The following is a 27,195-nucleotide window of genomic DNA, read 5'->3' on the forward strand; positions in this document are numbered from 1 at the left end:
CTTTGACTTATGCCAAATGATAGAGAGCAGATGGCACCTCGATTTTAAAATCTTATCTGCAGGACGGTATCTCTAACAGTGCAGCATTCCCTCAGTGCTACACTGCGGTGTCAGTCTAGATTTTTGTGCTCAATTCTCTGGAGTGGGAGTTGAACCCACAATCTATCAGATGCAAGTGTGCAACCCACTGAGCCATGGATGATTTGCAATTTGACGGTAACTTGTGGACTAGAACCCTAAGGAAATGTTGACCAAAGTGGTTGAACCCAACTGGTTCACTAAAGTCCTTTAGGAACAGAATTTTCAATGTCTAGCCATGAATGTGGTGCACCCTATATCGTGGTGGTGGTACAGTTCTCTTCGGTAGTCCAAGTTGTTGAGGCAACGTGCACTTTCACATACATGTTGTAGTCTGGGGCTATGGGTAGTGATGGTAGTGGCTCTAATTTCCTTCTATCACATGGCTGACCAGGAATCACTCCCACTCTTACTGCCTGCCATTGGTGTGGGTTGGAAGTATTTGCAGGTTGATTCTCAGCCTGTTTGGCCATGTTATAATGCACCTTCCCTGGCCATCAAGGACCCAGAGCTTCTGACTCAGAGACAGGAATGCACACTGGGTAGATGACCCCTATTGCAGGCCATTCAATATGGATAAACAACCATTATGAAGGAAGAAGCTGCTGAGACAGGTTGAACTGGGAAGAGATCAGGTTGTTGTGGGAAGAGGTCACTGTGGGATTGGAGGAGTCCTGGGTGTGGCCCATGGGAGGGTCGTGCATTGCCATTGGTCAGCTGCAGCTGCTCTAGCAATGAAGGCCATGTACACAAAAATGTTCATATCTTTGTCTGCCTTCTTCACACAGCTCACTTTGTGGATTCACAATGTGTCTCATACACCCAATCTTTCTGCAACCTCAGGGAGTGGAGGATTCACCAGAGGAGGGCCTTGATCGCACAACAACATAGGCCACAAGGCCATCAGCCAAGGCGGAGGAGGGCCCATCACCACCTTCTCTGGGCAATTAGGGGTGTGCAATAAACACAGCTTTGCCAATGACAACCACACTGGGATGGTAACGCAGTGGTTATGTTACTGAATAAGTAACGTGGTAGAATATGTATTCAAATTCGACCATGGCAGTTTGTGAATTTGAATTCATTTTTTTTTTAAAAACAACTAAATAACTTTGGTAAAATAAAAACTGGTATCAGCAAAATTGACCATAAAGCTGTCAGTTTATCATAAAAACCAAACTTGTTCAGGCAGCGGAAGTGCATCTCGAGGAGACTGATGGATCTCTCCACCTCAGCCCTTGTGGTGCCCTGGCTCCTATTGTACCGCTGCTTAGCTTCTGTTCTTGGATGGCGGAGAGGCGTCATGAGCCACCTTCTGAGGGGATAGCCCTTGTCACCCAGCAGCCATCCATCCAGCTGGGCTGGAGCACTTAAGGGCCCCAGCATCTGGGAGTGTCTGAGGATGTAGGTGTTGTGGGAGCTGCCTGGGTACCTTGCACAGACTTGTAGAATCAGCATCCTGTGATCATACACTATCTGCACGTTCATGGAGTGGAAGCCCTTCCTGTTGATGAAGGCACCGGGCTCACCTGCTGGCGCCTTGATAGCCACATGTGTACAGTCTATAGCACCCTGGACACGGGGGAAGCCAGCAATGGCCGCGAAGCCTCTGGCTCGGTGTGTCTGGCTTGCCTGGTCCCAACGGTAGAGGATAAAGGTCAATGCACGCCTGAACAGAGCGTCTGTCACCTGCTTGACACAAGTGGGGACAGTTGATTGGGAGACACCACAAAGATCACCCACCGAGCCCTGGAAGGAGCCAGAGGCATAGAAGTTGAGGGAAGCTGTGACCACACAGTTTGCGGAGATCTCAAGCCCAATTATCTGACAGATATAGTTGACTGTCTCCCTTGAGAGATGGAGCCTCCTTTGGCACTGCACCTCAGACATATTGAGGTAGCTGCTTCGCCGCCTGTATACCCTGGCAGCAGGATAGTGGCATCTCCTGTGGCCTCTTCCGCCTTGGACTACCTCTTGGCCCTGCACACCTTGTGCCTGCGCCTGACCTCCCAAAGGTGGCTCCCCTGGAGGCTGAATGTGCACTCCTGGTCTCCTCCCTCTTCTAGCCCTCCCTTCCTCCTCAGAGAAGGTGCCTCCAGTGGAGAGTTCAGCTCCCATTCCCAGGCTAAGGGAAGGCTTCCCGAAACCTGCAGGCCCAAAAGAGATTCCTCACTGCAGAGTGCTGACCTGAAGGTTGTGAGTCCAGTACAAGCAGCTGGTGTGCGTTTTGAAGTATTACAGATCACACAGGCAGGTATCAGTAACTTTGAAACATCAATATTTGACAGAGCACACTCATGACCCCAGTGAGCCCTCTTATCCCACCCGTGGATGAGGTTTATACAAATGTGTCCTGTTTGCCTGCCTGTTGTGCCCGTGCGCTGACCCGAAGATCGCACGGGTGCCGAAAAATCGGTGTTGATTGGCGTCTCATGGGCCTTAAGTGGCCCGTTAATTAATGGCGGGCGCGCATCGGAGATCATCGCGCGCCCGCCCAACGAAACATCGCGATGGCGCGCGGTGACATCGGGACCCTTGCCTGCCCCTGCACACCAATGGGAAAATTCGGCCCCAGGAAACACACCCATATCATTTCCCTACACAGTTCAATTTATATTGTGTCTTATTTCAAAATGCTGAGTAAAGGACAAGAATAGAGAGGGAGCACAGCCAGTTTTATGAACAACATTTTAAATTCTGTTCACAAAATAGTATGGGCTAAGATGAAACTCATTGCTGCAACATTCCACCCATCTATAATTAGCCAAAGTCCATGAGGTGCCATGGGCATCGCTCTCTGTTCACTGCACTTTTGCGTGCCAATGTTATTCCTCCCTCCATCCAGTTTCTGATGTTGTCCACCCATTTAGTCCTTATCCAACCTGGCCTGTTCTTTCCTGATGTTTCAGCTTCTATTGTCACAGCACTAGAACCTCACCCTTCCTTTTCCATTAATTGTACTTTCTAAATTTCCACTTATTCACTTCGCCCCAAAGTCCATGAAATGCTGGAACTCTGATTTTCCTAAGGACAAGTACATTGATTCTTCACTCTGTCCAGCTAGTCCTAAGGACTCTTTGCCAGAGTCACATTTCAAAAGCTGTAACCCTCTTCTCATCAGCCTTACTGAGGGTCCAACTCTCACACCAATATAGCGCAAAGCTCCATACCAGGGATTTTGCAGGTTGTTTTTTCAAGTGCTGGCTGATGTTGGATACCTTCCATATTCCATTCAGCTGATGGCTTGTATAGCTCGGACATGACACTTCAGGATCCAATAATGCAAGATGAATCCACTGTAAATTGTATATAGAACATTTTTTTTGTTTCAAGTCACTTAATAAAATAGCTGTTGCCTTCACATAGTTCCTAGCTACTTTTTTTTTTAACGTGTTCCAGGTTGTACTTTTACCTTTGTAACTTTTACAGACAGTTGCATTTGAATTTAACAGTCGCGCAAGCAGTCTATCGCTCACCGCACAAGATACCAGCTTGACTTTTCCGAATGCGTTGCTTATTCTCAGCTGCAGTGATTTCATTGTGTAAAAGGTGGACGCGCTGCTGAGAATTGCTACAATCCTGCGGACTAGGAAGCTGTGGAAGTCAATAGGAACTTAAAATTTTCATGTCAAACCTTAGCTAAAATGATAATTTATTTATCTATCACACTGACAAATAAAATGCATCCATCGCCTGGTATTGTAATCATATCCTAAGAGAGTTAGAGTCGTGCTTTATTCAGAATGCAATCAATTCCATCAATTCAGATGAACCATTCAAATGATAAGCCTGACCAGCTACACTGAGTGCGTAGGGGAAATAAAAACAGGCAATAATGTTGTCACAGCAAATGTTGGAAATAGCAGATCCGGCAGCATTTGTGGAGAGAGGAACAGAAATAAGAGTTTACAGGTACAACAGTTCTGAAGTAAGTACAGAGGCAAGGGAATGATAAGGGAGGAAAGAACAAAGGGGAGGTGTGTGATAGGGTGGAGGCTGGAGAAATTAAATGACAAAGGGGTTGATGATGCCAAACAAAAGGGAATAGTAATGGGACAAGTGAAAAAAATAAGACATAGGCCTCGAGGAAGTGTAAATAATAACAGCAGAACCAACATCAGAACTTCCTGACCAAAGCAATGGGAACAGTGATTGTGATCCGAAATTGCTGAACTCAACATCGAAGCTGGAAGGGTGTACATGGTCTAATCATAAGATGAGGCGCTGTTCACCGAGCTTCCTTTGATCTTCATTGGAACAGTATAGAAGGCCAAGGATAGAGAAGTCAGTGTGGAAGTGGGACAGGAAATTAAACTGGTAAGTGACTGGAAACTCAGCATCACACTTGCGAACCAAACGGAAGTGCTCAGCAAAGTGATCACCTAATCTGTGCTTGGTCTCCCCAATGTGCAGGAGACCATATCATAAGCAACTAATATAGTATACTAAATTGAAAGTACAAGCAAATTGTTGTTTCACCTAGAAGGAGTGTTTGGGGCCCTGGACGGTGGGAGGGAGCAGCTGAAAAGGCAGGTGTAGCATCTCCTGCGCTTGCATGGGAAGATGCCCTGGGAAGGGAAACGAATGTTACGTGTGATGGAAGACTGGACCAGGGTATCATAGAGTGAATATCTCCTTCGGAACTCTGAAAGCGATCTGGAAGGGAAGTGTTTTATGCGGCATTGCGCTGGTGGTGGCGGGAGTAGCGGAGGATGATCTGTTGAAGGTGCAGGCTGGTGGGGCGGAAGGTGAGGACAAGGGAAACCTGATCATGGTCCTGGGAGGTACAGAGTGAAGGCAGAAGTGCAGGAAATTGGGCAGACACAGTCGAGGGCGTGACCAGCCATGGTGGAAAGGAATCCTTGGTTCATGAAAAAGTATTGAGTATAGGAGTTGGGATGTTATGGTGAGGTTGTATAAGACATTGGTGAGGCCAACTTTGGAGTATTGAGTGCAGTTCTGGTCGCCTAACTACAGGAAGGATATCAGTAAGATTGAGAGAGTGCAGAGAAGATTTACTAGGATGTTGCCGGGCCTTAAGGAGTTGAGTTACAGGAAAGGATTAAACAGGTTAGGACTTTATTCCTTGGAGCGTAGAAGAATGAGGGGAGATTTGATAGAAGTTTACAAAATTGTGAGGGGTATAGACAGAGTAAATGTGAGTAGGCTCTTTCCACTTAGATTAGGAGAAATAAACATGAGAGGACATGGCTTTAGGGTGAAAGGGGAAAGGTTTAGGGGGAACATTAGGGGGAACATTAGGGGGAACCTCTTCACTCAGAGAGTGGTGAGGGTGTGGAACGAGCTACCATCTGACGTGGTAAATGCGGGCTCACTCTTAAGTTTTAAGAATAAATTGGATAGATACATGGATGGGAGAGGTCTGGAGGGTTATGGACTAGGTGCAGGTCAATGGGACTAGCGGAATAATATTTCGGCACAGACTAGAAGGGCCGAATGGCCTGTTTTCTGTGCTGTAGTGTTTTATGGTTCTATGGAAGACTGGTATTGAAGCTGACATTGTCAGAACAGCTGTGACAGAGGTGGAGATACTGGGAGAACAGAATAGACTCCTTACAGGAAGTGAGAAAATGTAGTCAAGATAGCTGTAGTCAAGTTTTGGAGTATCAGGAGATCCTGGAAGTGCCACTAAGAGCATGAGGTAAAATACCTTCATTCAGCCTCAGCAAAGATTCACAGGAATAGTGTGGGAGTCATTTTGATTTTGGGTGATTCTGTAAAATGTCAACTGTTATACATCAAACATGATTTTCATATCCACTGACTTGAATCAGGAGAGATTTTTTACAGGCAGCTGAATCAATATCACACATTTTCCGCTAAGGGCCAGTGTCGAAATGACCCTATGTGTGGAATCGAAACTACCAATTGCAATGAAGCACAATAAAAGAAATTCATACAGCTGCGGAGAAAATTAGAGAAAAATATAAATGAGGATTTACATACCAAAAGCAGAGCTGTCCTCAGAGATTGCTCTTTCCTCATTTAAAAACCATAGCACGAGAAAACTCGGGAAAATACCTGGAAGAGAAACACATTATTGTATACAACATTTTGGGACAAAAGCAAGGTTTGCGCTCAAAGGGCTGAATTTTCCCATCCTGCCTGTGGCAGGTTTCGTGGCGGGCGGGAGAGGGGAATCTGGTGGGATCCAAGAAGCCGGAAACACGCTGGTGTAAAAACGGTTTGCAATTGTCCCGATGGTGGGTCGGGTATCCTGCTGAGCAGTGGCGTGAACGCCATGTGCATTTCATTACCATCTCACGAATGCTCATTAAATTAGCTGGTCACCGGAACCACGTGCCACCTTCCAATCTTGTGTCACACCAGCGGGAAATCGCGCCGCTCTGAATCTCGTTTGAAAACGAGTGGTGTGCACCCCCGGTTGGATTTCACTTTGCTTGCGACTTCAAGGTGAGTGCTACATGCGTAGCCTACCCGTCACAGCGCTGTGCCTGTCTCGTTGCAATGCCAGTGGGATGCCACGCTGCTGGGGTGTAGGGTGGGTCTGCTCCCGGTGGCTGCCTCCATTGTCACCAGGACACCTCTGTGCAGCGGTACTCAGGCAGGGCTCAACAGTCAGACAGAGACTTGTATTGCGACTAGGGGTGGGGGGGTTTGCAGGGGTGGTCTGCTCCAGGTGGGTGCCACCATTGTCCTGAAGAACACAACCGTGCAGCGATACTCAGGCAGGGCTAAACGTTCAGAGACCAGCATTTCAACAGAGTCGGTAGGGGGTGGGGGGTGCAAAGGGGCAGGAAGGTTTTGTAATGGGGTGGAGGAGGAGGGGGAACGATGGCAGGCAGAGGGGAGACTGAGGGGTTGGAAGCTGGAGCCCAACAAGGGAAACTGAAACACTAGCAAACAAGGGGGTGAATGGAATACCACATGGATGAATGGGAAGGGATGCACGCAGACTCTGGAATAGGAAAGGGGGGCGTGTGTGTTAGTGTGGCACAAGAGGGATGGGTCACAGGGAGGCTCATAAGGGGGGATGGTTGGGAAGGGAGACAGTGTAGTCTTCAGTCAAGAGGGCAATGGGGACCTCATTGAAAGTCAAAGTCCTTGTTCTGGGGCTAGCAGGTCAGAGTCAGAGAATAGAGATGCTCCTTGTGTTTACAATCAGGCATCCGAGTGTAGAGACAGTCCTAGGGCTTACAGTCCAGAGTCAGAGAGCTGAGACAGTCCTGGGGTGCAGTGGCCATGCTACAGAGTGATCACATTGTGCTCCCGCTCCAGGGAGGCGTAAGCGCTGTGTGCTCAGTTGGAATAATGCGCAGCTTGGTGTGTGGGGCATATCCACAGTCACTGTCCATGGGCCTGTCTGTCTCTGCACTGGGCGCAGAGGGGATGGTAATGGTTATAGGAGGCATCTTCAGCCTGTATTTGGGGAAACATAATAAAGTCAGGTGGGGGTGTGGTGCGATATGGTAAAGCTTTCTTGATGGGGGGCAGTGGCGGGGGGCAGGGGGGTCTCTCCTTGGCAGGTGACCATGCGCACAGCCTCCAGAGGGGAAGGAAGAGGTGCACATGGATTGCCCTCACTGCATGTCGTCATCATCCTCCTGGAATTTAGTGACTATTAGGGCCCCCGCTGCGTCTCTATGACAGGAGACTGAGCACTGAGGGTATGTGCACTGGCATTAGCCACACAGGACCCAAACGTTCACAGATGCAATGTGAGGATGTCAGGACTGTCCTCACCGCATCTCATCATTCATCCTCCACAAATCTTGCGGCTCTGAGAGCCTCACAAGCACATCTGCCTTGTTTGGCCAATGCGATGGCCTCATCGTTGGCATCCTCACCTTCTAGGGTCTCATCATCGTCATCCCCTTCGACGTCCTCCTCATCGGGGAGGAGATGTGCAGATCTTCCATCCTCTCCTCAGCCAGGTCCTCCCTCTGTTGTAGCACCTGGTTGTGAAGTGCGCAGCAAGCTACAATGATATGCGACACTGAGCACTGTATTGCAGTGCTCCACTGGACCTGTTAAGGCACTGGAACCTCATTTTCAAAATGCCTATGGTTTTCTCCGCCAGAGTCCTGGTTGCGGCTTGAGCCTCGTTATAACGTCGCTCTGCTGCAGCCTGAGGCTGACGCGTGAGCATCATCAGCCATGAACTCTGTGGGTAGCCCTTGTCCCCAAGGAGACAACCCTGCAGTCTCTCTAGACCCTGGAAGATGTCAGGGATCTGAGACTTGCTGAGGATGTAGGAGTTGTGGACGCTCCCTGGGAATCGTGCGCAGATCTGTAGGATGCGTTTGTGGTGGTCGCACATTCAGCAAGTGGGAGCTCTTACGGTTGACGTAGTTGACTGCTTGTTGCTATGGAGGTCTAAGTGCCACGCGAGTGCAGTTGATGACACCCTGCACTGTGGAAAGCCTGAGATCTGCACAAATCCCAGATCTCTTGCTTCCTGGCTTTCCTGATCCTGGGCGAAATGCACAAAGTTCTGTACCCTTGCAAAGATGGTGTATGTGGCCTCCCAGATACACTTGTGCTTAGAGGCTTGTGAATCCTCCACAGGTCACCTGTAGAGCCCCGGAAGGAGGCACTGGCGTAAAAATTGAGCGCCACGGTCAATTTCACAGCCACTGGCAGTGGATGCCCTCCATGTCCCCTTTAGTCAAATCCTGCAGCAGGTGCCATATGATTGACTAGTCCCCTAGACATGCGCAAACTTCAGCGACACTGGCTCTCAGTCACCTACAGGAATGACAGGCATCATCTATAGACTCTGGGTCTAGTGAGGTGCCTACTAGCGACGGCTCGCTGTAGACATTCAGCTGTGTGCTCAGCAGGCTCCTCCCTTTGCGAAGCCAGGCACCTCCGCCACTCTCTCTGCTCTCTGTAAGCCATGAGGCATCCCGTTAAATCACCAGGCTCCATGATCCTGATGTTCTCCTCCTGCAGGGTCAAAGAGAGAAAGGTGAGGGTTAGCCTGGGTGTACTAAAAACTTCTTTTGGTTACATCTGAAGGCCCCTTCATGCATACAGGAGAGTGATGGCCACCACTTAGATGGCCAGTGTGTGCTACACTCATTGGTTGCCTGAAGCCCCACCTACCTCCTCCCCACTCCATTTGACCGATTGGCGACAGCTTTACCCACTGGACTGCAAGCTGTGCTCTCAGCTCAGGCACAGGCATTCCCCTAACCCACACTGTAAGGTTGCGCTGTTAGCTTGAACCACAATGGAGACTGGTCCAAACCCTTAATAAAGATATTGCAAGGGGCTGTGGGCACCTCCACCAGTGACTGCGCCATGGCCACATTTCACAAGGGGATTGTACAACTTGCCCAGTCGGCCAATTGCTCTGCCATCCCCTAAAACACACATTAATTTGCAGTCTGTGTCTGAGGGTTGAAAAGTTCTGGAGCATCTGGTGGCACTTTCGTGCTTTAGTGTTGCTTGAGTGGGTAGAAAAGCATCAGAGGCCCAACTCCAAGCCTGTCAATGGAACTCCAGCTGAACGATTTTAGCAGCAGAAGAATGCTCACTTTTGACAAACTTTTGGAAATGCGTGGCCGCTTCCCTCACCCCTCCTACCCCGCCCGCCCACCACCCCCCACAACCCCGGCTTCTGCTTGAGTATATCCTTCAGTTTGTGCTGCCTTGCTCCACCCCAGCCACCCCGTTCTGAGGTCACGCTGGCTTGAGCAGTAAATTTGATGTGGGGGGGTGATTCCAGCGAGCTGAGCTTATAATGAGATGCTGAAGTATTGAAATTAGGTTCCCGATGTGCGGAAGCAGCTCGCCATTGACAGTGGAGCAGACGATCGCAAACTGGTTTCACAATGGCGTGAAACTGATTCTTGGTCTTCTCATCATATTGCCCAAGACACACAAAAATGATGTCCCTTTATGCCTCATCTTATGTATAACTGGTTTTGCACAACATGAATTCAGCAAATGTTTGGGCAAACTGTTAGAACCAGTTTTGACCAAGTTTTTCACATACACGGTGAAGGATTCCTTCACATTGCGAAGACCATACAGGACTTGCATTTCGATAGCAACGCTGTGTCCAATGTGCTCGTTTGACATTGCTAGCCTATTCACCAATGTTCTACTTAAGGAGGTCATACATATTTGCAGCGCTACATCATGGTGATCTAGAACTGCCACCATTGTGAACCAATATTCATTGAACTTATGAATTCAGCAACTCACGCAGTTGAGTTCAGTTTTACTGACACCACGCATGCCCAAATAGATGGTGTTGCCATGTGATTCCCCCCTAGGCCCAGCTTTTGCAAACATCTTTTTTGAGTTTGACGAGAAGCGTCTCTTTGATTGAATGACACCTAATCTCCTACCTCTCGCATATTTCCGATATGTAGATGGTACGTTTGCTATATTTAAATCTGCAGCTGCATGAAACAATTTCCTTATCGTCTTAATGGGCTGCATCCTGCACTCAAAGTTCACCTTTGAAATGGAGCAGTCAAATGAATTCCCCTTCCTTGATGTGCTAGTTGAGAAATCTGCCAGAGGACTCTCTACCGCAAGCCTACCTTCACCGGTCAATATACGCATTGGAATTCTTACAGTTCCACACGTTATAAGATTGGTCTTATCGGCAACCTTATAAATAGGGCCCGAGCTATTTGCTCACTGTGCAAGCTTGAAGCTGAAATAGGGGCAACAAAGACATCTTGCTCCTAGTGGCTACCCTGATCAGATCATTTCACGCTGTATATCAGGCTAAACCCATGTCCCAGCTGCTGTGCACAATGGGCAGGGTGCAGATTGTGCTTGGAAAACTCAAAACACAGTGTCCAACATTAGATGTGATTCAGCAATTGGACATTTGCTGAATAATCTTCAGTGCGCTAGGAATTACGCTGACAGCCAATTTAAGTTTGTCAGTTGAGCTTGCAGTGTGGCACATTTGCCTGTACTGGAAGCTACACATATTAATACACGGGGCCCTGTTCTTTGCAGACAGCAAAAAATGTACACGCAATGTGCCTGTTTCAGCTAAACAAGATAAGTGACAGCCATTTGTTGACTCATTCCTCAAGGCAATGCCTTGACAAATCAGGGTCAAGCTGCCTGGTTTAAATTTCAAACAGTGCTTAGCAGTTAAATGTCAGTCAACATCACTGGTGCATTCTCCATGGCAATGCCTCTTGCCAACCAATCAGCACTCTCTTCAAACACAGTATAAATTGTTATAAAAACAGAAAATGCTGGACAGAGAAACAGAGTTAATGTTTCAAGTCCGCATGACTTTTCTTCAGAGCTCTTCAGCTCTGAGGTGAGTCATGCAAACTCGAAACGTTAACTCTGTTTCTCTCTACACAGGTGCTGTCAGACCTGCTGAGTTTTTCCAGCATTTTCTGTTTTTAATTTCATATTTCCAGCATCCACAGTATTTTGCTTTTATCTTACAGTATAAATTGTTGTTTTCCCCTTATATTGTATTCTTGTGAAGTGTCCTGATGAGTGCAAGATGAAAAGCTTCGACATGTCTCTTTTTCCAGCAATACTCACGTTCTGTGCTACCAAACGACTACACGAGCAACTTGTTGCTAATTAGAATGCCGGATCAGAGATTAGAGCACAGAGCTAGGTCAGGTCCCGCATCTCATTCATACCTTCTTAGCCTCTGGGGGATTCCGATGTTAAGTCTCAGGGATGCTTAAGTCTCAGATCATCTGCTTGGTCACCAGCTGTGTCTGTTAGTGCCTCAGATACAGGCTGCATCAGTAGGGTCAGTGGGGCATAAGCCACTATAGACCATTACAGTTGATATTGGTTACAGTTTGTGAGCTTCACTATGTTCATTCGTTATTCATTAATCTATTTGATTTGTCATTTCAGAGAGAAGGATGAAACAATTATGGACCCGAGACTCAACGCTGCCTTTTTGAGGGTTACAATACAATGGAGGAGGAGAGGAAGGGAGAGGCGATGCTGAGCGCAGCTTCAGGAGGAGGCCCAGCCTGAGGTCCAGGGTGCAGGGGAGCCACAGCAAGAACCAGGTTCAGGAGGATAGACCCAGACAATGGAGGTGACTCGCCAGACCTAGGGTATACCGAAGAAGACTCTCCGATTGACAGATGAGTGAGAGACAGTGCCACGCACGCCTGCATTTGTCCCGAGCTCTGGGAGATCACATCTGCCACATTCTTCGTGAAGTCCTAACGCCCCGTGGAGTGGGAGGTTATCCCCTGCCAGTGGCTTTGAAAGTGACTGCCGCACTCAATCTCTTTGCCTGCAAGTCATTTCCGTGATCCACAGGGGACCAGTGCATCTCACAGTCCACAATACATCGATGCATAAAGGAAGTCACAGAAGCCCTCTACAGCAAGGCACATCACTACATTAGGTTTACACTCAGATAGCCAAGCTGCAAGATTCAATGCAGCTAGCTCAGGCTTCCCAAGTGTGCAGGATGCAATCAACTGTACCCATGTGGCTTTAAGGGGTCCAAGCAGCCCCTAATGTTATCAACTGTAAAGGCTATCATTCCATCAATGTTCAGCTGGTGTGCAATCATCGGAAGCACATAATGTACGTTTGTGCCAGGTATCCTGGGAGTTGCCGTGGCTCATACATCTGAGTCACTCCCTGGTGCCTCACATATTCGAAGGGCCTGAGTGTCTACAAGGATGGCTGCTTGGGGATAAGGGGTACCCACTGAAACGCTGGCTGGTGACACTGGTGTGTCGGCCTCAGAGTGCCCTCGGAGGAGAGGACAACACAGCTCACAGCTCCAAACGGTCCCTGAGCAGACCATTGGCAATCTGAAGATGCTCATCAGATGGCTGGACCACTCAGGTGGCACACTGCAGTACACTCCTGACAGGGTTTCCTGCATCATCGCCGTGTGCTGCCGCTTTACAACCTGACACTGCAAAGAGGTGATCCCTTTCCAGATGGTGAAATGGAAGAGGGCGGGAGCTCCTCGGAGGATGAAAAGCAGGAGGCTCAGGAACATCAAGAGGGTGATGAGAGTCAGCTTTCACAGGACACATCATTGAGGAAGCAAGACGCGGAAGATGTGCCCGTGCCACTTTAATTGCCACCAGGTTCCAGAAGGAGTAAAGTGAAGACAAGGGGAGATGGGCGCATTTCTCCTGTCCCTTAATGCCAATGCATTGAAAGGGGTGTCCAACCAGCCACATCGAGAGCAACATCAGCATTCACACTTGCACCTTCTCGCCTCCTGATTCACCAGGCCATGACCAGGCGATGCACCCTGTGTGAGCTTGCTCTGGGAAATAAGAGTCAACTCAACACGGATAACGCTGCAGAGACTTACTTGCTACAGTCGTCTCCACATTAATGAGAAACTACAGCAGCCAGTGAGATGAGGACATGGTTGGGGATATCCTCCTCCCATCCAGTTCTTGTCCTTTGGCACTACCACTGAGGAGATACAACTGCTGCTAATCCCTCAAGGCTGCTGAGCTGCCCTCACTGGTGTTTTGTGAGGAAGGGTTACAGCACATTAATCACACATTTCCAATAAAGATTTTAACATATCTCCCTGACATCACACAAAGGTGCAGAAACTATCTTCAGTGAGGCTGACATTACATGAATGTGAATTTCACAGAGGGACACATCCGAAACCTAAGTAAAGTGGATTGCGCAGAACTGGAAGTGAAGGCAAAGGGAGCAGCTTCTAGTTAAAACAGGTTCGTGCATTTTAAGACGGTCATGTGTGATCTGTTCTGATTCAAGGGAGGGTAAAACAGGCTACCCATTAGTGCACCCTGTCCAAAGTTCCTATCTCTTGCCTTCATTGGTGTGCAACTAGCAGTCCATCCACCACCACCTATTGTGCATGTCAGCCAAAGCTGAATCCCTCCCCCAATGCTTACCCCTCAGCCTCCAGTCAACTTGAAGCGCATGGGACCATTACTATACATGGCCTTTAGAGCTTATATTACAAGATAAATTCTCAAAATGCATTGCAAATCTCAGTACCAAAATACAGCATTTTTATTGCGTTTTATTACAAAAAAAAAGGAAATAAAGTGCCTTTTTAATAACACCATACAGTTACAAGATTAACATACAAAACACTAAACAGGCACATTTGTTGCTTTGTGTTATCTCTAAGGCTTGGCAGTCTCTGGAACTATTTTCTACTGAGTTTATTTAAATGCAGACTACGAAAGTGTAAACTGTCATTTGTATCATATAATTTTAAAAGACAGGTTTCTCCCCTTCCCTATTTATTTATATTCCCATTGAGTGTACAACAAGTGGGTTCATTCAGACAGATCCAAACATACACACACTCCATGCTTAAGTACTGACCTAAGTCTCACTGTTCTCACCCCAAGTGCAGGTTGAATGCTTTTTAAGTAAAAAAAAATTACAGGTCAGTGATAACATTTTTCTTATTTAATAACTGGATTGTAACCAGTATAAACCATATGCTTCCAAGGTTCTGAACCCATACAAATCAGTCACATTATTATTATTAATAATAATAAGTAACTTTGGCATTCCGCAAATCATGCCTATGATAAATTCTTAAGAATTCTTGCATTTATCTGGCATCTTACTGTATCCTCGGGACATCGCAAAACACTTTACAACCAAAGGGTTACTTCTGAAGCGTCTTTACGTAAATTTAAGTTGATACTGTGGGTAAATGTTGACGTTTACACATCTGGAAAGTCTCGGAGCATCTTCGGGTGCTCAGCTGGACTTTAATGTTCCAAACTGAACTATCCTCCTCTGACTTCATTCTCAACAATCCCAGTTCCCTATTTTCCATTTTAAATCATAACTAACACTTTACTATTATTACAGCCACACTGAAACACACAATATTAAAACTGTTATTCATTTCAAAACATGCTATTACAGACTCCACAAGTATAAAGTACAATCATGTTTTTGAACCAACATTAAAAACATTTTAAAATACATTTTGTGTTTGGTTGTTGCCTTCTGCTATCATTAGATTGTAAAAACATACACATCAAAGGAGAAACTTCTCCCAAGAAGCTAACTGGATTCCTTTTTCCCCCTTATAAATAGTTAAGACTGCCAAGCCTTACATCTAATTTAAGACTACCAAGCCTATGTCTAACTTAAGACTGCCAAGCCTACGTCTAACGTAAGACTGCCAAGCCTACGTCTAACACAGTGAAAAACGATGAAGTTAAGACCATTTTCTCCTGAAATTGTTATATTTCTAGAGCAATTTGGTTTACAAAAGGCAAATAAACTTTAGCAACGAAACACTTAACAGCAAAAGAATTTCACCTGCAGAAGGGAAAACATCACAATTTACAGAAAATACACAAAATACAATCAATACAATATTTACAAGACAAGTGCAAAAAGCCCAAGAACTTAAATGGCAATGTGCAGTCACTAGTACCCAACACAAAGATTTTATACATAGTGCATAGGAATTCAGGTAACAACTATTACCAGTTGGAGATTTGTGGTTTGTGTGTAACTTCTTAATATTGTATAATGAGAGTGTCGTACCTTAGAGAATTATTACAAGTATTTCTTACTAAAATTGTGTTTAAATGTACTTATATAAAATCTTATTTTAATCTGCAGCAGGTAATATGAGCTCTTTTTTAAAAAAAAGGACTTTGTCAAATATTTACTATAAAAAGCTGACAACACAGAACATTGCATGCACACTGATTAAAACAATGCTCTCGGGCCAATAAAGGACAGATTTAACTCCCAGTGGTGTTACGGCGATAATATAATCTGTTGTTCAAAACTCCTGTCACGTTTTTCGAGTTGCTGTTCAGGAGGAAATGTCACTGTCATTAAACTAACAGCTCTTACTTCAACCCGGTAGCCTATAGCAACAGAGTTCTCGCGCACATGCCTAATTAGTCGGATGTGCTGAAACTGGGGTGGGGGAGGGGGCTATTTGTGATGCACTGAAACCTGCAAATAAACTCCAGCTGGGGAAAGCAAGGTGGATATATAAGGGGGAAAGGAATGGAAGGATATACTGGTGGGGCTGGATGAAGTAGGGTGGGAGCAGGCTTGAGTAGAGCATAAACAGCAGCATGGACTTGTCGACCCAGAGTGTGTAGGTAGAGCGAAAATACAGGTCAGCCATAATCTAACTGAATGGTGGTGAAGGTCGATGTGCTGAATGATCACCTCCTGTTCCTGTGTTTCTGTGCTGCAAATTTCAACTTACTAAGCTTTTCATATAATTGTGCGAGCTATCAATGTGCACACAATAGGCTGTATACCATAATTTAAAATGTTATGCTTCATGAAAAACAGCTCTTTTACCATACTGGGTTGCCATTAAAAAGCTGCTATTACAGCTCGGTGTCACAGCATCAAGATCTTTTTCCTTTTTAATAAAATCCGCATAATTCCCATCAATATTAAAAATTTGGTAAAAATCTATTTTCTTTATACTTGGTGTATTTTCACACCATCTTTTAGCACAGCTTGCAACACTAGTTCCGTTGTTACCTACACCTACACAGCTTCACTTTAATATGGGAATTGTGAAAACATTTGCCTTAAAGATCAGCCTGATTAGAAAGAAAACAGAAACAAATTGTGAATCAGAGTGTAACGATGGAAAAAAACGTCAGCTGGAGACTCACATTTATATTGTACCTCAGTGATTCTAAGTGTATCCTCTTCATAAAAACTAATTCACAGAATCCCACCAAATGTTTGTACATATTTCCCTCCCAGCAAGTTGGACCTTAAAAACTGCTACAGTAATGTCAGTGCTTAATAGTTTATGCTGTGCGGGTAATACTAACATTTGGTCAACATCAATATGCCCCTGTTAAGAGTGACGTGCTGTTGTAGTTTGCCAAATTAATTTGCATTAAAATCCCCATTTATACCAAGTGACTTATCCAGAGTTACTTGGATTTTTCTTTCAATCAACACTGCTGAGTAACAGAAACTTGAAGCCCATGTTATGTGAGCTCATCCTGAAAAGGAAACAAAGAAATTGGACTGTTCGTCCAGAGACACAGTCTTACCCAATGAAAAACTGGGGGCCCTGACAAAGTGTTTTGAGATCGGGTCAACATTTGTATTTCACCAGGGCTTTACGGTCAAATATGTGTCACCTAAAGCAGATCTACTCTCCTTAGTTAGGCTCTTGAGTACCTTACCTTGAAATTCCTGTCCTCTGTAGAATCTGCCCCACTCCTATGTTTAGCTACTAGTGCTGTACTTTGTCACTATTAAATTAACAAATAAATCGACCTTTTGTTAACAGAATGGAAACAGTCTCCAGCTCACTATGTACATTTGATCATAAACTCAATCGCGCATTTTAGCCAAGTCTCTGACCGCCTCTTTTCCTACATTGATCCTCCGTGAAATGCTTTGGGACGTTTTGCCATCACAAAAATGTGAACCGTTGGTTATAATCGTGGAGCCTTCCCAACGTATCCTTAGCCCCAGTTTACAACATTATACTCATCTTTCCTCCAAACCGGGCCAGATTAAACCAACTGGTATCTCCCAATTTGAGTAACATCACAGTTTGCCTGGCTCAACTGGGATGTCACATTTTTGGCAGCTGTGTCAGTTCAATTTTAAGAACATGACAAGCGAACCACGAATGTATTCTCTAAACACAGGAGCTTGATTATCCGAATATATGCGGGCAAACCAATTTTTTTATTGCCTACATAAGTAGCACCTTACTACACTACAACAAAAGCCCATTATACTTGGTTACGTTATCAATTAGACATTAAAAAAAATGACTTTGTCAGTTTATATGAAAAGCATCAGTCAAATTTTCAAGTTTTTTTTAAACCACGGGAACATTTTTTGTCACATCTTCCCCCTCCCAAAGGATTTACTACAAGCTATGCTTAAATGGAGAAAGGCTTTTTGCTTCTGTACATTTCTTGCAGCCTACACGATGATATCTCTCTGCAGAAAGCCATCACGTCTGTACATTTCACATCAAGGAAAAGGGTTTGAACAGATTTCCTGTACTCGCATAGGACACAAGGTGTGAAGCAGTCACGGCGGGCAACCAGTGACTGCTGTAGAATGACAGTGCTTTATGCGATACTTGCTACATATCATGTGGTCAGTAGGACAACTTATCAGCAGCTGCTATGGTCCCCTCAGATTGTAAGCTCCAATTCATTTGGCACGGGGCCTTACTGTATTTCCATCTACTGAAGTCTTGTGATTATCCCCAAACACCCCCCCCGCCCACCCCACCACCACCACTTCACCAAATCCACCTCCCCACCAAAACACTGCCCGCCGAATGTAAATGGAAAGCCAAAGTCATATACCATGAGCCCAGGTTTGCAAACAGATTGGGGAAAGTTGTCAGTCGATAAATCATGCGCTGTTCCATGCTGTTTTGGCTGATGGTCACAGACACACATGTTTACTATAAGCTCAACTGCCACACCAATAACCATCCATGCATGTGGTTTACATACTGAAGAGATAGTCTAAATGGCACAGTACAACAGTTTTAAGTCTTTTAAGCTGCCGAGCTTTACGCTTCTCAGTTTCGTATGGTTGGTCCCTTTTAGGAAGGCTACAGTTGGTGCCGTGGTTTGACCTCACTCTGCCATTTCACATTTCACACTACAGAATCTTTGATTTCAGAACCAATCCTCACCCTCGGTTGGGGGCAGTGAGCAGAAATCTCCACGTACAAGTTTTTTTGATTCATTTGGTTGTTTGGTGACTCGGGGTACCCAGAATCCTTGTCATTGAGAGTGTTTTCCAGCACTGGTGTACTGCAGATATGGTTGTCATTCAGACTCTGGTAGCCTTTGTGATGCTCGGAGGCTGCCACTTGCACGGGGTTTCCATTTAAAGGCAGGCTTTCGTGTGGGACCTCAATCTTCCTTTGTTTCTTTTGCTGATGGCTCGAGCACTCACCGTCTTTGATCAACGACTTCATTTTGTCTCTGTTCCGATACAAAAAGACCAGGGACGAGACCGCAAGTGTTAACCCAAAGACCACGCTCACTGCCACAAACTCAGTCCAGTAGTTCTTGCTGTCGGTGTGTTGAGGATACCGGCTCTCGCTGCTGAGAGGATTGATAATGACCCCATTCCTTTCATTCATTACCGGATTGGACTTTCTCAAAGCATGCAAGGTCGTGGCCTCTGGCGATGCATCCAACCTCAGGCAGTAGTTTGCCACCAGCAGCTGAAAGTCCTCTTCTACGGCCCAGCACTCATAGACACCCAGAGGCTCCGCAGCTGCAATAATTCCACCGTCGGGAAGCACCATGAAAGTGGCATCTACGGCAGCCCCGTTGTACGTCCACTTCCTGGTGGCAAAGTTTGACTGCACTTTGCATGGCAACACCTTGAAGCTGTTGGGTGACACAGCGACGGTCTCACAGGCGATGGGACCTGTTTACCGGGGGGGGGGGGGGGGAAAAAAATCATTAATACTTCATATTAAAATGCATGCTTCAAAGGAATAGACTTCTGAAAACAGAATAGAAGCACATCCCACCCATTGTGGAAACAGCTGAGGCACAGGGATCACAAATAGTACGTTTGTTTCTTACATTTCAACTGTGACTACACATCAAAAGTAGTTCCTTGGCTGTGAAGTGCCTTAGGACCTCCTGTGGTCAGGAAAGGTGCTATAGAAATGCAAGTCCTTTCTTTTACAGTTAAACAGTTAAAATGTGCTGAAGCTAATGAAAAACACAGAACCGAGAATCAGTCTAAGCATCTTCTGGCCTATTTTGATTACGGTCATTTTTCTTGATTTTAAATACATTTGTTCTATCTACAAATGAACAAGTGTCTATTTAACAAGATGGAATCTGTATTTGATTTGTTATTGACCAACAAACAGACAGGTCAAACTGCCTCCAGCCAGGTCAATGGATGTGCACGGACAGTCTTATCCTCACTGCCAATTCCAATCTATCCATTTCGATAGATACAAAACTGTGGGACGTGTGCGCGACACAGTCCAATACACACGGGCAACATGCATTCGGCAAACTGAGTCCCATAGTTTACACCCCAAGTGCTGATTTCAGAATCTGTGGTTACTTAGAACTGAGGAGTTGTAAATATGAGGAAAGACTGAACAGGCCAAGGCTCTTTTCCCTAGAAAAGGGAAGGCTGGGCGATGATCCAATAGAAGTCTATAAAATTATGAAGGGATTCAATGGGCCAGACATAGAGTTTCCACCTTCAGGGGAGACCAGAACTAGGGGTCACAGATACAAGATAGTCACCAATAAATCAAATAGGGAATTCAGGAGAAAGGGTCTTTACCCAGTGGTCAGAATGTGGAACTTGCGACCACATTGAGTTCCTGAGGCAAATCGCATGGATACGTTTGAGGGGAAGCTGGACAAATATAGGAGGGAGACAGGAATAGAAGGATATGTTGCTAGGATCAGATGGAATAGGGTGGGAGGAGGCTCATGCGGAACATAAACACTGGCAAAGACTGCTCAGGTCGAATGTCCTGTTTCTGTGCTGTACATTCTCTGTAATTCTAAGTAGTTGCCATTGTAACATCGTAATTGGATTGTAGTGGGATTTTAACGTATACAACATCAGTATCCAGCTCTTGAATTAAACACTTATACATCGACTGTCTCCTTAGTCACATAGGGAATTTTTCTGGGACAGCACGTCCCAAATTCCCAATCTCTACCACCTAGAAGGCCAATTAAGGGTTGCAAGCACCTGGGAACACCACCACCTGAAAGCTCCCCTCCAGGTCACACACCATCCTGACTTAGAAATATATCATCATTCCTTCATCATCACTGGGTCACAATCCTGGAGCTCCCTACATCACATGGACTGCAGCGGTCCAAGAAGATGGCTCACCACCACCTTCAGTTAGGGATGCGCAGTAAATGCTGGCCCTGTCAGCAATGCTCACACTCCATGAATTAATTAAAGAAAAGAACTTTCTTCAGAGGTCCAGTGTATTCCTGAGAGTGTAGTCTACACTTTTCACTGCTTCATAGAGGACAAACAAGTGAAAAAAATAGATAGCTGAAGATAATGCTGCTCTTTATTGGAATTTTATGAGTCAAAATCCTTTGGCTGAATATACATTGATGCTGAAGAAAAAAATGCTGTAATCTAAGGAATAGCTAACAACAGTTTACATTTACATCACAGGATCAGAATAACAGAATAGTTACAGTGCAGGAGGAGGCCATTCAGCCCATCATGTCTGCACTGGCTTTCTGAATGAGCAATTCACTTAATTCTCCCGTCTTCTCCCCATAACCCTGCACATTCTTCCTTTTCGGGTAGCAGTCCCAATTCCCTTCTGAATGCCTTGATTGAATCTGCCTCCGCTACACTCTCAGGCAGTGCATTCCAGAACTTAACCACTCGCTGCGTGAGAAAGTTTCTCCTCATGACGCTTTTGCTTCTTTTGCCAATTGCTTTAAATCCGTGCCCTCTCGTTCTCGATCCTTTCACAACTGGGAACAGTTTTTCCCTATTGACTCTGTCAGACCCCTCATGATGTTGAATATCTCTATCAAATCTCCTCTCAGCCCTCTTTTCTCCAACGAGTGTAATCTCCAATCTCCTCTTCAATTTATCTTCATAACTGAAGTTCCTCACCCCTGGGACCATGCTCACAAATCTTTTCTGCACTTTCTTCAATGCCTTCACATCTTTCCTAAAGTGTGGCACCCAGGACTGGATGCAGTACTCCAGTTCAGGCCAAACTAGTGTCTTAAACAAGTTTAACATAACCTCTTTGCTCTTGTGTTCTATGCTCCTATTAATAAAGCCTAGGATGCTGTATGCTTTATTAACCACTCTCCCAACCTGCTTTCCCACCTTCAATGGCTTATGCGCATGTACACCGAGGTCCCTCTGCACCTTCTTTAGAGTTGTACTCTTTATTTTGTATTGTCCCTCCATGTTCTTCCTACCAAAGTGAATTACTTTACATGTCTCTGCATTGAACTTCATCTGCCACTTGTCCGCCCATTCCACCAACTTGTCTATGTCCTTTTGAAGTACTACACTATCCTCCTTACAGTTCGCAATGCTTCCAAGTTTTGCACCATCTGTAAATTTTGAAATTGTGCCCTGTACACCAAGGTCTAGGTCATTAATACTTATTAGAAAGAGCAAAGCTCCTGACACCAACCCCTGGGGAACTTCACTATAAACATTCCTCCAGCCCAAAAACCATCCATTAACTACTACTCTCTGTTTCCTGTCCCCTAGCCAATTTCATATCCATGTTGCTACTCTCCCTTTTATTCCATGAGCTTTGCTCACAGGTCTGTTGTGCAGCACGGTATCAAATGCCTTTTGGAATTCCATATACACCACATCAACCGCGTTGCCCTCATCAACCCTCTCTGTTGTGTCTTCAAAAAAACTCCGAGCAAATTAGCTAAACACGATTTTCCCGTAATAAATCCATGCTGGCTTTCCTCAATTAACCCGCATTTGCCCATATGGCTATTAATTTTGTCCCAAGTTACTGCTTCTAGAAGTTTACTCATCACTGAAGTTAAACAGACCGGTCTGTAGTTGCAGGGCTTATCTTTGCACCCTTTTTTGAATAAGGTCATAATATTTCTCCAGTCCTCTGGCACCATCCCTGTGTCTAAGGAAGACTGGAAAATTATGGCCAGTGCCTCTGCAATTTCCATTCTCACTTCCCTCAGTATCCTCGGATGTATCACATCCGGTCCTGGTAGCTTATCAACTTTAAAGTACAGAGTGCCTATTCAGTACATCCTCCTTATCAACTTTAAAGTACAGAGAGCCTATTCAGTACATCCTCCTTATCAACTTTAAAGTACAGAGAGCCTATTCAATACATCCTCCTTATCAACTTTAAAGTACAGAGAGCCTATTCAGTACATCCTCCTTATCATTTTTAAAGCCTTCTAATGTCTGAACTACCTCTTCTTTCACTGTGACCTGGGCAGAATCTTCTTCCTTGATAAAGACAGATGCAAATTATTCATTTAATACCTCAGCTATGCCCCCTGACTCCCTGCATAAATCCCCTTTTTGGTCCCTAATCAGCCCTCTCCTCCGCTGACCACCCTTTTACTATTTATATGCCCTTGGAAGACTTTGGGATTCCCTTTTATGTTGGCTGCCAGCCTCTTTTAATAGTCCCTCTTTGCTTTCCCTTATTTGCCTTATCACTTCCCCTCTGAAACTTTATATTCAGTCTGATTCACCATTGTATGATCCACCTGTCATATCCATATCTGTCATAAGCACACTTTTTCTTCTTCATCTAAATCTTTATCTCTTTTGTCATCCAGGGAGCTCTGGATTTATTTGTCCTACCTTTCCCTTTTGAGAGAATATATCTTGACTGTGCCTGAACCATCTCTCCTTTGAAGGTAGCCCATTGATCAGTTACCATTTCTCCTGCCAACCTTTGACTCCAATTTATTAAGCCCCGATCCATTCTTACCCCACTGAAGTTGGCTTTGCCCCCATTAATTATTCTTCCTCTGGATTGTTCTTATAAAACACCGTTCACATAGTCAAACATCCCAAAAGCACTTCATGGGAGTGTAAAACTGACACCAAACCAATGAAGGAATCATTACGACAGGTGGCCAAAAGTTTGGCTAAAGAGGCAGGTTTCAAGCAGCGTCTTAAAGGAGGAGAGAGGTTTAGCGGGTATCTGGAGAGGCATAGGGAGAGAATCCATTTCTGGGAGTAGGCCGCTAAGGGCATGGCTTCCAATGCTGAGGCCAAGAAAACTGAGGGTGCATAACAGACATCTGAATCAGAGGAATGCAGAGATCTCAGTTGGTTGTGGGGCTTGAGAAGGTTATAGAGATGGGAAAAGGCAATGGCCGTGCAGGGATCTGAATACGAGGATGAGAATTTTATAATTGAGATGTTGGTGGACCTGGGGCTAATGTAGGTCAACAAGCAAAGGACTTAGTATGAGTTGGGATGTATAGACTGAATTTAAATGATCAGAAATGTTGCTGGGAGCAATTGACAATGGACCTTTAACAAAGGTAGAAATCTATTTGTTGTATTACTTTTCATCAATCAACTGATCCCAGTGGACAGCACAAAAATACTTCAGAATTTAAGGTCAGAGCAAGAAATTAAATTCCATTTAATCTGCAATTACGTTCAGGTCCAAATAAGAGTTCTACATACGAACATGCGAATTAGGAGCAGGAGTAGGCCACTCGGCCCCTTGAGCCTGCTCTGCTATACAATAAGATCATGGTTGATCTGAATATAACCTCAACCCCACATTCCTGCCTACCCCCGATAACCTTTCACCCCCTTGTTAATCAAGAATTTATCTAGCTCTACCTTAAAAATATTCAAAGACTCTTCTTCACCACCTTTTAAGGAACAGAGTTCCTCATTTCTCCTCATCTCTGTCTTAAATCCCTTATTTTTAACGTGACCCCTAGTTCTAGATTCTCCCACAAGAGGAAACATCCTCTCCACATCCACCCCGTCAGGACCCCTCAGGATCTTAAAGGTTTCTATCAAGTCACCTCTTACTCTTCTAAATTCCAGTGGATACCGGCCTAACCTGTCTAGCCTTTCTTCATGAGACAACCCGCCCATTCCGGGTTTTAGTCTATTAAACATTCTCTGAACTGCTTCTGATGCATTTACATATTTCTTTAAATAAGGAGACCAGTTCTGGGAGAGACGGGGACAGATTGAGAGCCACGGCACATTCAAGGACCTTTGAGAGGAAAGTAAGATTGGATATACAATGGTAGCTTGCAAGAACAGGGAGTTAAGGATGGGTTTTAATGAGGGGTGGGGTGATGGCAGCAATTTCGAATGGAAAGGGGCAATACCATAGGAAAGTAAACCTTTTACAACATCAGCTGATATTGGGTGCTTAAAGAGAACGGAAATCCAGAACAGGAGGTGGTGACATGGACTAGGTGTTATAAGTGGGTAAGGCAGCCTCGTCGTTATGGTAGTGAACCAGCATCTTAGAGACAATGGGCAGGGTTCCCCCCGACATCAGGGTCAAATGTGGGTCCTGACCCCTCACTGTGGGGGGAACAGTCACTTGGCAGTGATTTTACTTAAATTGGCCAATTAGAGGTCAGAGGACATGCTTGCCGATTGAGGATAGCGGGTGGGCTCTTGAAGCTGCCAAGCCAATAAGAGCCCTCCAGCATGGAAGGAGCTGTAGCCTGCCTTTACAGGTAAGAGACTGAGAAGGTGCCTCCATCTTGAGGTGCTCTCTTAGCAACTTTTCAAACTTCTGAAGAAAAAATGGCCACAGCTGCTGGGTCACCATTGTGGAGGGGAAGCCCACCTACAGGGTGATTTACGGCACAGCTATAGCCAGATAGGTGGACAGAGCCTTAAAAGTATCCTGGTGCTGGCCCCCTGGGGTACTGCCAGGAGGCCACCTCTAGGCATTGCTGTGCTCCCTCGCATGGTGGGGGTGTGGGGAAGGGGGAAGGGGGGTGTGTGCAGTAGGCTGACTGGAAAATTCCAGTTGGCCTCTGATAAAACCCTGCCACAGTAATTTAGAAAGCTAAATTGAATAAATCTGGTAAATGAACCAAAAATGAACAACAAAGTGCAGAGTTTCCGAGGAAAATGGACCTGGTTTATTCATCTCCTTCTGGGAAGAGTACCTGCTACTCCTCCTTGGTCTGGCCTACACAGGACTCCAGTTCCGTGGTCATTGACTGTTCATGTTCTCAGGGGAGTTAGGGATAGACAATACATACTGTCTTGCCAGAGTTGCTCAATCTCAAATATAAATAAAATAAAGAGCTCCTAGGGGACATGCATGGAAAAGACTAGAGACAGATGGGAAAAGAGAAGGGCATTAGAAGTAGTTGCAAAGAGATAGCACAAATACAATGGGCCGAGTGGCCTCCTTTAGTGCTGGCAACCCCTAATGGCTCTACTTCCCTTCAGGCTTTATAGTTTTCCACTTGTCATCATTTTCAGCAATCAGCTTCTCAAGTTCAGGAATCCAATGCAGCAACATTATTCATTCCTCTCTGAATTTTAACAGCCTAATCTTCACCTCCTGTCAGCCGCTGTTCCTTGCCAAATTCTATTGCTGTGCACAACCAGTTTCTTCAATGCGTGGTACCTTTTCACCCAGATCATGGTCTGCGCGGTTTCTTCCAGGCTGCTGTAAGGCCACACACACACACAGCTCAGCAGGAACATTGCTGTCAACCTCCGATGAAAATTAGTCTGATGAATCCGAGTAAAAATAAATCCTACAACTGCTGGATAATTGAAATTAAAACATTTGCTCTTATGCAAAAAAAAACTGGGAGCAAGAGTTGGCCATTCAGCCCCACAAACCTGCTCTGCCATTCAGCACAATCATGGCTCAACATCTACCTCAACCCACTTTTAAAAAATTCATTCAAGGGATGTGGGTGTCGCTGGCTTGGCCGGCATTTATTGCCCATCCCTAATTGCCCTTGTTCAGAGGGCTTTTAAGAATCAACCACATTGCTGTGGGTCTGGATTCACATGTTGGCCAGACCAGGTAAGGACAGCAGATTTTCTTCCCTAAAGGACATTAGTGAACCGGATGGGTTTTCCTGTGCACTCCCCATATCCCTAGATTCTCTGAATGCCAAGAAATCTATCACTCTCGGTCTTAAATATGCTCATCGATTTAGCATCCACAACCCTCTTGAGTAGAGAATTCCTAAGATCCTCAACATTCCAAGTGCAGAATTATCCCTTCATCTCAGTCCTAAGTGGCTGAGCCCTATCCTGAAACCATGACCCCTAGTTGTAGACTCTCCGGCCAGGGTTAAGAGCCTCCTAGTTTCTATCCTTGCAAACCCTTGAAGTGTTTGATCCATCTTACTGAAATCACTTCTTGTTCCTCTAGGCTTCAGAGAATATGGCCCATTCTACTCAATTTCTCCACATAGTTCAGGAACTAATCCAGTCAATCCGAGGTGGGACCCGGTTCCATCCTTTTTCTTCACAATGAAATGAAATTGGGCAGTGGGATTGTGGGGTGGGGGTAGGTACAGTTTATATGAACCCCAAAACAGACACTGAGCCCGGTGAGTACAGGGCCTTGGAAGCCTGGCTGATCTTATCAACCAAGTTTTGCTTTCATAATCTTTCCTAGAGTCCTGTTCAAAGCTGACCAGATCCACTATCTGT

General features: G+C 45.4%; 1 protein-coding gene across 9 annotated transcripts in view; it reads right to left on the reverse strand.

Annotated features, from left to right (window-relative positions):
* Window positions 1-14,037: 14,037 nt before the first annotated feature.
* Window positions 14,038-27,195, reverse strand: part of sema4ba (sema domain, immunoglobulin domain (Ig), transmembrane domain (TM) and short cytoplasmic domain, (semaphorin) 4Ba) — a 382,578-nt gene continuing 369,420 nt past the window's right edge. For all 9 annotated transcript variants that reach the window (XM_078530416.1, XM_078530415.1, XM_078530413.1 and 6 more), the window contains one exon: window positions 14,038-19,449. In XM_078530416.1, the coding sequence (XP_078386542.1) occupies window positions 18,662-19,449 (788 nt within the window). In that variant the 3' untranslated portion in view covers window positions 14,038-18,661. The remainder of the gene's footprint in view (window positions 19,450-27,195) is intronic.

This window comes from Cetorhinus maximus, chromosome 26 (genome assembly GCF_964194155.1).
Source record: "Cetorhinus maximus chromosome 26, sCetMax3.hap1.1, whole genome shotgun sequence".
Classification (NCBI taxonomy): domain Eukaryota; kingdom Metazoa; phylum Chordata; class Chondrichthyes; order Lamniformes; family Cetorhinidae; genus Cetorhinus; species Cetorhinus maximus.